The sequence below is a fragment of the Loxodonta africana genome, chromosome 12, assembly GCF_030014295.1.
Source record: "Loxodonta africana isolate mLoxAfr1 chromosome 12, mLoxAfr1.hap2, whole genome shotgun sequence".
Taxonomy (NCBI): domain Eukaryota; kingdom Metazoa; phylum Chordata; class Mammalia; order Proboscidea; family Elephantidae; genus Loxodonta; species Loxodonta africana.
The window spans coordinates 58,519,599-58,530,098 of record NC_087353.1 but is presented as its reverse complement, the minus strand read 5'-3'; the positions used below and the strand labels follow the sequence as shown (position 1 = coordinate 58,530,098).

Here is a 10,500-nt window from a genome sequence, read left to right as displayed (position 1 = left end):
TTGGTGGGCCTGAGGGAGAGGCATGGGCTGGAGGTGGGGCCAGGGAGGATTCTTGAAGCGGCTTTTCATAGCAAGCACACTGTTTGCAGAAGCATTGGGAGAGCTGGTGGGAATTATCAGGGCTAACTCCCTCCACTCGGATTCCTTGGGTGGTACAAAGGGTTAAGTCATCAGCTACTAGATGAAAGATTGGTGGTTCAAACCGACCCAGAGGCACTTCAGAAAAAAGGCCTGGCAATCTGCTTCCAAAAGTTCACAGCCTTGAAAACCCTATGGAGTAGTTCTATTCTGCACACATGCAGTTGCCATTAAGTTGGAAATGACACCAATTAACAACAATAAAGCCCCTATCCCCCACATGATCCTCTTGGTACCACCAATGTCTTGCATCTTCTAGGATGTGGCCCAAGGGGTGGGGGCATATCTGAGCTTTGGATCTTCTGTGATTTTGGTCTGGGGCTAGACCCCTGGATCAGAGCCCTCCTTGGTGGCAGGCCCAGATGCTACCCTCTCCCTGTGCCGTGGTAGCAGGTGTGCTGCCTGTGTGGTACACAGCACCTCCCACCCTACATTCTGAATCCAGGCCCAACTGGCTCTCTTTATGAGGCCTAGGGGTCAGGCCTGTGGCAGCTGCTGGCCAGCCCTTGGGGCTGGGTGCTGTGACCTGATTTACTGGCCTGTGCCATGGTGAGCAGGATGCTCCTGCCTGGCAGAGCTGCCCAGATAACTCTGACCAGGGCCAGGAAGACTGGCCTGACCTGTTGGAGGAGCCGGCACTATCCTCCGTGACTTCCTGCCCCCACGCACCCAACACCTGAGTCAGTGGACTGGCACCCAGGGCCTGAGTCAATGGGCTGGTGGGGGCAGGGGAGCCCAGGTCACTCCCTTCCAGATGCTGGTTTAGAGCACAGATGAGCCCTTGGTGTCAAGATGGGACACAGAGGCCTGCTCCCAGGTCTCACCAAGGTCAGGAGGGGTGACAGGAGCCCCCTCAGCCCACTTACTTCTCAACCTCTGCCCTAAGCCTCATGTTGGCTCTTGCTCCCACTCCTCCCACCCCCTGCCCAACCATTTCCACATAGTAGCCAGATTGGTCTCTGCTCAGTGCCAATCCAGTCCTATCCTTTTCCACTTAAAAATGCATCATCAGCTTTTTGTTCATACTGTGGACGCAGAACCCCTCTCCCAATGCACCAGGCCCTGTGTGGCCTGGCCCCTGCCCATCCCATCCTGAGCCTCAGCCCCCCACCCTCACTGTCCAGGTCGGCCAGCCATGTTGTCTTCTCCCTTTCCTCCAAGGAGCCGTGCACCCACCTGCCACAAGGCCTTTGCACATGCCACTCGCTCTGCCTGGGACTTTCTTCCCTTGATGTGGTTGAGTCCTGCTTAACCTTTGGATCATAGGGAGGCCCCCCTTCTCCGCCATGACCCAGCCACGGTCAGGGCCCATTTCTGTATGCCCTGCAGACCATTCTTTTCCTTCATGTGGTGGGCATGTTTATCTGTGGATTTGTGCGGTCCTTGTCTGCCCATTATACTAGCTGTGAGCTGCTGGAGGACAGGGTTGGCTGTCTTTCACTCATCTCTGGTCACACCTGCTGGCCAAGTGAAGGGCCTGGCCCAGACCAGCTTGTCAAGGGAATGAATGATCACACATGAATGAATGAATGAGTGAAAGCCCCATTGAGGCTGCTGAAGGGCAGCAGCCAGCCTTGGTGTGGGGTCACCCCAGGTCATACACCTACTTTGTCCCCTGCCCCCACAGTGGGCAGTGGGTAGACCAGGTCAGGGAGGGCAGTGTCAGCCCAGCTTATCCTGCAGGCCTGAGGTAATTACAGGCCTGTGTAACTCACAGGTGGCTTGCCCAGGGCACTCCAGGAAGTTGTGTAGACATGGGGTCCCCACCCAGCTCCTGGTGGGGTTGGGGGCAGTGGGCAGGCTGTGGGCAGGTGGCCCGGGAGGGGGTTTGGGGGGAGGGGTTGGCCCTTTGTTGCCTGGGTGGAGAGAGACAGCTGCCACAGCTGGGTGACCTCTGACCGCTGGAACCATAGCAGGGACAGGGTTCTTTCTGAGAAAGTATGTCAGGGTAGAGGGGTGGGGAGTGGGTCCAGGCCTGTGGGTTTCCAGGGATGTGAAACCAAGACCAGGAGCAAAAAACAATCACGAAAAGGCACCTGTGGGAGGGCCCTCATGGACCAGGGGGCCGTGCTCATGGGCCAGGGGCTGCCAAGGGATCACGCCAGGCAGTTGGCCTGGGCTGAGACTAGCAGGGGCTCTGGGAGCTTCAGCCTGTCCCATCCCCTCACATCCCCAGCAGCCACCCACTCTCGCCAAGACCCCCATCTGGGGACAGAGAAGGGGCAGGAGAATCCTGTCCCCTGCAGACTGGGCCAGGTGGGGAAGCACCACAACTGAAGAAGCCCTCCCTCCTGGGGCACTGGACTCAGGTGGGCTCAGGTTCAAAGTTGGGGAGTGGGGGGACCTGAGCCCCTAACATGTCAGCAAGTCCTGAGGGGCTGGCTGAGCAGATGTTCCAGACCTCAGTGGGTGAATGCGTGGTCCCAGGTCCCCCCAACGACAGGCAGCCCTCGGCGGCGGAGGGGGACATCCCAGGTTCTAGCATGCACCTCCCCTGTCTGGGTAGGCTGAGGTGACCCCAGGGACAGAATGTATGTGGGATCTTCCTGGAGGAGAGGAGCCTCAGGGGGACTGAAGACCCTGTGCCCAGGGCCCAGCACAGTCAGGAGGCCCAGAAGGGGGCTGGGAAAGAAGGGCTGGGAGGGGGATGTATTTGGCATGTTGGGGCTCAGGGGAGGAGGTGAGGGCCCTGAGGGACCAGGCTGGGTGCTGCTCTGGGAGCTACATGGCTTCTGCTCACCATGGCACCTGCCTTGAGCCCGGATCTGGGGTTGTAGGCTCTAGGGCCTCCTGAGGCCCCTGCCTCACAGGCACCTTCAACATCCATCTGCTGACCAGCCTGTCTCTCCCAGGTCCCTGATGCCCCTGCTGGACCCAGACTCTGGGCTCCTCGTCCTGGCAGGAAAGGTGAGTGAAAAGCTGGAGCCCCCACCCTACCCCAGGGCCCGGAGTCCAGCCCCAGCCTTCCAGCCAGCCAGACAGCCGGGAATTGGGGAGTAGAGAGGCTGACCACCTCAGAGAAGAGGGGTGGAGAGGTGCCTACCTCCTGCAGGCAGGGGGTTGAGTGTCTGCATCATTTTCATCCCTGTGGTTGGGTTGACCAGAAATCCCTTAGCTTCATGAAGACAAGGCAGAGAATAGAGCTGGGCATAGTACACAGTGAGTACTTAATAAATGCTAAACGTATAGTTCTGGGACAGCGAGGTCAAATCTATAAAGGACTCACCTATGACGGCGCATAGTGAGGGCTCAGTAAAGTCTGCCGTGTTTCTGGGCTTGGGTCCTTGAGGGCAGCGTGCAGAGCTCGTGCTTGACCTGGGCGCATTCCAGGCCACTGGGTGTGGTCCATGGGTAGAACTCAGGACAAGCTTGTTCCAGGGTGAGAGTCAGCTGTTCTGCTACGAAGTGACCACACTGCAGCCGGCACTGAGCCCAGGTAAGCCCCTGCCCTCTTCCTGCCCCCTCCCTCTCTCTTCTCTCCTGCCGCCAACTGCCCTCCTGTGGTGCCCCTCCCCCCGCCCCAGTAAACCAGTGCATCCTGGAGAACACCCTGCGAGGAGCAGCGCTTGTGCCCCGGCGGGCACTGGCCGTCCTCAACTGCGAGGTGCTCCGTGTCCTGCAGCTGAGCGACACGGCCATCGTACCCATCAGCTACCATGTACCCCGCAAGGTGAGGGGGGCCTGAGCGGGGGTTGGGAGGCCTGGGGGGCCTGGGGCCTCATTGACCACTTGCCTGTCTTCTGTCGACCAGACTGTGGAGTTCCATGAGGACCTGTTCCCAGACACCACAGGCTGTGTGCCTGCCTCTGAGCCCCAGGCCTGGTGGGCTGGGAGCAACCAGCAGGTAGGACCCAGCCTGCTCACCACTCCCACAGGCAGCTGCCTTCAAAGGCTTCCTAACAGACAGGGTGTCCCATGCCCCCCAGTGCCCTGGCCCCTAAGCTGACCATGACACCTGATGGCCATCCTCTTCCCACAGGTGCAGAGGGTCAGCCTCAACCCAGCCCACCGACCCCACACCAGCTTTATGTCTACCCTGTTGCCCCCCACGGAGCAGCCCCCTGTACCCGCCCAGCCCACGGAGACCCTGATAGAAGACACAGACCCCAGTGTAAGTGCCGGGCCAACCCTGCCATGTCACTCCCCCAGGAGCATGGGGACCCTGGTCTGGATGTTAGAGGGGTCCTCCCCACCACTGACACCCCTGAGGGTGCCCAGGCCAATGCCCACCCAATGGCCTTTAACTTTGTGGTTGTCACATCCGATACACAGAGAATACACGTCGTTAAGGAAAGGACTTAAACTAGTGTTATTTAATGGAGCAAACATTTACAAAGCAGGAGTTTTTGAATAAAAATCTGGATTTCTGGCTTCTCTTGAAATTTGGAAGATCTTGGCTGGCCTCCCACAGAGCTGGAGCCAGCAGCTGCCCCTTGCAGCCCCCCGGTCTTAGCTCAGCCCACTGCCTGTGTTTTCGCACCGCTGCCTCCTATCAGCATCTAGGTTGTGCCCCCAGCTCCCTTCCTTCCCCTGTTCCATGCCCTACAGCGGGTCATGCCTGGCCGAGGGGCCCACAGTCTGGGCAAGGCCCAGAGTGGCTACCCCAGATGCCTAGATGCCTCGCTGACCCTGTGCTGCTTCCCAGGATGGCTTCACCTCACCACCCAGCTCACTGACCTCACCCTCCACACCCTCCAGCCTGGGGCCCTCAAGCTCCAGCACCAGCGGCATCGGCACCAGCTTCAGCCAGAGGTCACTGCAGAGCCTGCTGGGTAAGTGCACTGGACAGATGCTTCCATGAGACCCTCCTCTACCCACACCCAAACAGTCCTCCCCTTTCTCTGTACCCAGACCCACCCCCACCTCCCCCACCTTTAACTCCCCCACCTCTGCCTCCCCTACCCCCACTTCCCCATCCTGTCCTCCTCACTTCCCCTACCCCTGCCTCCCTTGCTCCCCCGCCTCCCCCATCTCCGCCTCTCACACCCCTACCTCCTCCACCCCTGCCTCCTCCACCTCCAGCTCCCCCAACCTGCCTCCCCTACCCTCTTCTCTACCACCCCCTCCTCCCCAACCCCATGTCCCCCTCCCCTGCCTTTTCCACCCCTGCCTCCCCCACCTCCGCCTCCCCTACCCTCACCTCCCCTAGCCGTCTCCCCCACCTCTGCCTACCCTACCCCTAGCTCCCCTACCCTTGGCTCCTCCACCTTCGCCTTCCCCACTCCCACCCCCACCTCCCCTGCCCCTGCATCCACCCCCACCTCTTGTACCCTTGCCTCCCACACCCCCCTCTCCCACCCCTGTCTTCCCCAACCCTGCCTGACAAGTAGAGTGAGGAATCGTTCCTGAAGAGGATAAAGTGAGGATGGTAGGTCTTACCTACAAAGCAAGATGGTCTAACCGAGTGGTTTCTAAGCTGTGTCCCGTGGAACTCTGAGGTTCCACCAAGATACCATGGGGCCACAGAGGGGCAAGGGTCTACCCCAGTGGGTCCTACTCCTGTGTGCACTGTGTTCAGATGGTCAGCAGAGGGCAGGCCAGGTATACACCGGGGCATCTCCACACAGTGAGAGCAGCAGGACTCAGCCTGGGCTCTTCCTACAGGAGCAGGCAGGCAGGTGGGCACGGGCATCCTCATGCATGGCCATGTCCCTGCCGCCCACCAGGTCCTAGCTCCAAGTTCCGCCACGCCTATGGCACCATCTTGCACCGAGACAGCCACATCACCAACCTCAAGGGGCTCAACCTCACCACACCTGGCGAGAGTGACGGCTTTTGTGCCAACCGGCTGCGTGTGGCGGTGCCCCTGCTCAGCAGTAGTGGGCAGGTGGCTGTGCTCGAGGTGAGGGCCTGCAGGTGGCAGCCAAGTCACCCAGGGCATTGAGACTCACACTGGCTCATTTTTGCCAAGTGCCCATCATGTGCCAGGTACCCGCTCAGCCTCCCCATGCAGTGGGTGCCACACTGATCCCTGTTTTACAGATGAAGGTGTTGAGGCACAGAAAAGCTTAGTGACTTGCCCAAGGTCACATAGCTGTGTAAGTGGTAGAGCTGGGAGTCAGACCCAGGCCCTCAGTGTTCCATGCCTGAGCTCTTCTCACCATTCCATGCTGCCCTGTCCCCATTTCCAGGGCCTCCCAGTTGGCACCTGGGGCTCAGAGCATGAGGTAGCTGAGGCAGAGAGCTTGGGCAACTCAGTGGTGGGGACGTCGGCTGCAGGGGAGCCCAGACATGCTGCTTCCGCTGCAGGCCCAGGGGAATGGGTGCTCCTGCCTGGTACTGACAGGCCATGGGGGGGCACCTCCCACAGCTGCGGAAGCCTGGCCGCCTGCCTGACACTGCGCTGCCCACGCTGCAGAATGGGGCAGCCGTGACCGACCTTGCCTGGGACCCCTTTGACCTGCATCGCCTCGCTGTAGGTAAGAAGGTGGGCATCAGGCCATGTGGGAGGGTCCTGGGCCCTGAATAGGGACAGGGGACAGCTAGGGGTTTCGACCACAGCAATGCTGAGCCACTGGCCTCTGCAGCTGGGGAGGATGCCAGGATTCGACTGTGGCGGGTGCCTGCAGAGGGCCTGGAAGAAGTGCTCACCACGCCCGAGGCCATACTCACAGGTCAGGTGGGACCAGGGAGGGCGGGGTGCAGGCAGAGGCTCCCAAGGGGCTCAGTGTCACCCCTTGCCTACTCCCAGGCCACACGGAGAAAATATACTCCCTGCGCTTCCACCCACTGGCGGTTGATGTCCTGGCCTCTTCTTCCTACGACCTCACTGTTTGCATCTGGGACCTAAAGGCTGGAGCTGAGCGGCTGAGGCTACGGGGCCACCGGGACCAGGTAGGGCAGCCTCGAGGTGGGGGGCCTAGCCACAAGGCAAGAAGCCACCTCTCATGGCCCCACCCACCCCCAGATCTTTGGCCTTGCCTGGAGTCCAGATGGGCAGCAGCTGGCCACTGTCTGCAAGGATGGGCATGTCCGGGTCTATGAGCCCCGGAGTCACCCTGAGCCCCTGCAGGTGAGCAAGTGAGGACTGGGGGCAGCCCCGAGACCCAACTTGGGCCTCACATGCTGTACCCCAACAGGAAGGTCCAGGGCCTGAGGGGGCCCGTGGAGCCCGCATTGTCTGGGTATGTGATGGCCACTGTCTGCTGGTATCTGGCTTTGACAGGTGAGGGCTAAGGGACCACCATTCCTGTTTCCTGGTTTTGGCAACCACCTGTGTCCCCCTTCTCCAAACACACGCACCTCCTTTATTTGGATGGGTGGATGGATGGATGGATGATGAGTGGGTGGGTGGATGAATGAATGGATGGAAGATGGATAGATGGAGGATGGGTGGTTGGGTGGATAGATGATGGATGGGTGGGAGGGAGGTGAGGGGGGGAGTCATCTGGGGACCCAGAGGGTTGAGAGCCCAGCCTGGCAGGGAGCCAGGTGATGTGCAGGGAATACAGAACCAGGAAGACTGGAGTGACCTGAGAGGCATTTGGCTCATCTGAGGAGGGATCAAAGAGGGCCTTCTGAAAGAGATGTCATCTGACCTGGGTCACGAAGGGGTGGTCACCAGAGACCTCAGAAGAGGCCATTCAAGGACCAGGATGCTGAGCCAACCTGGCTGGAGCAGAGAGCAAAAGGCAGAAAGTGGGGAGGGAAGTCCTGGAAGGCCAGGCGAGGCCTTGAAGACTAGACTGCGGATGCCACAGCAGCCATGGGACCGAGACCAGTGCTGAGGAGGGGCAGGGGGCAGCAGCCAGGAGGAGGGGCCAGAGGCAGGGCAGCTGGCCAGGAAGGGATTTCTGAGGGCCAGACTAGGCAGAGGGTGGGCGGGGGCCTCTCCCAGCATCCACTGGCCCTCAGGCTTCCTCCAGACAACAATAGGGCCCTTGGAGTCTTTGCCCTGTCCCAGGCCCCTCCCGCTCTAAGGACTTGCTCCTGCCCCCCTTGCAGGCGCAGTGAGCGCCAGCTGTTGCTGTATGCCTCTGAGGCCCTGGCTGGGGGCCCCTTGGCCGTGCTAGGCCTGGATGTGGCCCCCTCAACACTGTTGCCCAGCTATGACCCAGACACGGGCCTAGTGCTCCTCACGGGCAAGGTGGGCTGGGGTGAGCCAGGTGGGGTGGTGGGCAGGTGAGAGGAGGTGGGAGGAAGGTGGGGGGGTCGGTGAGGTTTAACTGGCCACCCCACTCTTACCTCCCCCTCCAGGGCGACACCCGGGTGTTCCTGTATGAGCTGCTCCCTGAGGCCCCTTTCTTCCTGGAGTGTAACAGCTTCACATCGCCAGACCTCCACAAGGTGAGCCCCTCACCCAGCCCCCAACCCTGGGGGCCTAGTCTAGCCACCAAAGATGGATCCTCACGATAGGATTCCTGGATGGGACTCAGGGCTCTCACGCCCTCTGGTGGCCATGTGGGAAGTACAGGCATCTGTGAGGTCAGTGGGTCATTAACCTCGGCCTGCCTGGAACTAGAAGGACCCTGCTAAGGTTAGGGCTGGGGGTGGGCTGGAGCCAGTCCCCAACAGCTGGTGACATTTCCAGGAACTTTGCAGGCTGGTTGTTAAACTCTATCATTATTAAAAAATTATATAAACTGAACCATTTGCCATTGAGTCGAATCTGACTCATGGCAACTCCATGTGTATCAGAGTAGAACTGTGTTCTCTAGAGTTTTCAACAGCTGATTTTTTGGGAGTAGGTTGCCAGGCCTGTCTTCGGAGGCACCTCTAGGCAGACTTAACCTCCTACTAGTCACTTAGCAGTTGAGCATATTGACATTTGCATTGCTCAGGGTCTCCCTATATAAGCTTAAAATTGAATACATTATGTTAAAAGCAAAGGTAGTGAATACTCAAAACTGGACACTTCCTGATAATTGTACCAGGTTTTAGTATTATCTGTGCTCTTGAAGTTATTTGCATCTATCATATCTATTGGAAACCCTGATGGTATAGCGGTTAAGTGCTACGGCTGCTCACCAAAGGGTCAGCAGTTCGAATCCTTGGAAACTCTATGGGGCAGTTCTACTCTGTCCTATAGGGTCGATATGAGTCGGAATCGACTCAATGGCACTGGGTTATATCTATGTGGTGGATACACCACACGATTGTGTACTGCAGATCTCTTTCCATTGCTACATGTTAGCTTGAAATTAGCCATGGTGGGAATATTTACACCACGGAAATAGACAAAGGCTACAAATCAAGGCTTTTTTCCTCCAGAGACCCGTGGTTTCACAGTTACCAGCACACCGCTAACTAGGGACAGGTGTGGTCCTGGTGGTCCTAGGAGAAGAAGACTGGTCCTCTGGGGTCCCTGTGTGCCCAGCCAGAAGCCCCAGATGCAGCTCTGGCTCTGACTTCCCTGGTTTCCTTAGGGCTTCATCCTCCTGCCCAAGACAGAGTGTAACGTGCGGGAAGTGGAGTTTGCCCGATGCCTGAGGCTCCGCCAGACCTCCCTGGAGCCTGTAGCCTTTCGGCTGCCCCGAGTCAGGGTAAGTTTGGGGACCAAGGGCTCCGATACTCAGCCTCCCTCCTCAGCACCTGTTGGGGCTTTGGGCCTGGCCCCATCCCCAGACTTCTCCACTCATTGCTCTTTGGGGACACCTGCCTCCTCATTCAGCTGAGATTCTGGAACCCCTAGACTGTAGGGAGGGTCCCAGGCATCACCACGCACCCCAGTCCCTGGGCAGTACCCCTGGGCAGTACCTCAGGACGACCCCTTCCTTCCTTCCTGCAGAAAGAGTTTTTCCAGGATGACGTGTTCCCAGACACAGCCATGAGCTGGGAGCCGGTGCTCAGTGCTGAGGCCTGGCTGGGAGGTGCTAATGGACAGCCCCGGCTCCTCTGCCTGCAGCCTCCCGGCATGACCCCAGGTGGGATGAGGGACCAGGTCTGGGTGGAAAGAAGCAGGGGAGTTGGTGGGGATGGAGGAAAGGGCAGAAGGCCCAAGTCCAATCTCTGTCTCTGCTGGCACACAGAAACTTCTGGACTCCCAAGGATGGTGGGAGTTGGTGGGTGTTCCAGACTTAGTGTTTGAGTCCCTGGAGGGCAGGGCCCATGGTCTTTGTTTCTGTCACAAGTCCCCACCTGCTACACACATACATCCTGATGCCCAGTGCAGGCCTTGTGAACGATGGGTCCAGTCACTGCCAGTGCTACCTCTTGGGTCTCTGCCATGAAATCCCCTACAGCTGGCTCCTAAGGTTTAGGCAAGTACCCCCTATCCAGGGTGCTCTCTGATGCCTGCCCTTACCCTGCCCCAGTGAGCCAGGCTCCCCGTGAGGCCCCTGCCCGGCGGGCCCCCTCCTCAGCACTCTACCTAGAAGAGAAGTCAGATCAGCAAAAGAAGGAAGAGGTAGGTGTGGGAGAGGG

General features: G+C 59.1%; 1 protein-coding gene across 19 annotated transcripts in view; it reads left to right on the top strand.

Annotated features, from left to right (window-relative positions):
* The window catches only part of CORO7 (coronin 7), a 123,013-nt gene that overhangs the window by 74,239 nt on the left and 38,274 nt on the right, over nucleotides 1–10,500 (top strand). For 15 of the 19 annotated variants that reach the window (XR_010323614.1, XR_010323615.1, XR_010323622.1 and 12 more), the window contains 17 exons: nucleotides 2,991–3,045; nucleotides 3,517–3,574; nucleotides 3,663–3,808; nucleotides 3,890–3,982; nucleotides 4,118–4,249; nucleotides 4,784–4,910; nucleotides 5,805–5,980; nucleotides 6,449–6,557; nucleotides 6,666–6,752; nucleotides 6,830–6,972; nucleotides 7,046–7,150; nucleotides 7,218–7,303; nucleotides 8,083–8,224; nucleotides 8,335–8,424; nucleotides 9,504–9,620; nucleotides 9,866–10,001; nucleotides 10,392–10,483. Coding sequence is in view for 8 of the 19 variants with exons in the window: in XM_064295496.1 (XP_064151566.1) it covers nucleotides 2,991–3,045; nucleotides 3,517–3,574; nucleotides 3,663–3,808; nucleotides 3,890–3,982; nucleotides 4,118–4,249; nucleotides 4,784–4,910; nucleotides 5,805–5,980; nucleotides 6,449–6,557; nucleotides 6,666–6,752; nucleotides 6,830–6,972; nucleotides 7,046–7,150; nucleotides 7,218–7,303; nucleotides 8,083–8,224; nucleotides 8,335–8,424; nucleotides 9,504–9,620; nucleotides 9,866–10,001; nucleotides 10,392–10,483 (1,894 nt within the window). In the remaining 11 variants the exon portion in view is untranslated. The other 4 variants (XM_064295503.1, XM_064295502.1, XR_010323623.1 and 1 more) reach the window with 3 other exon arrangements.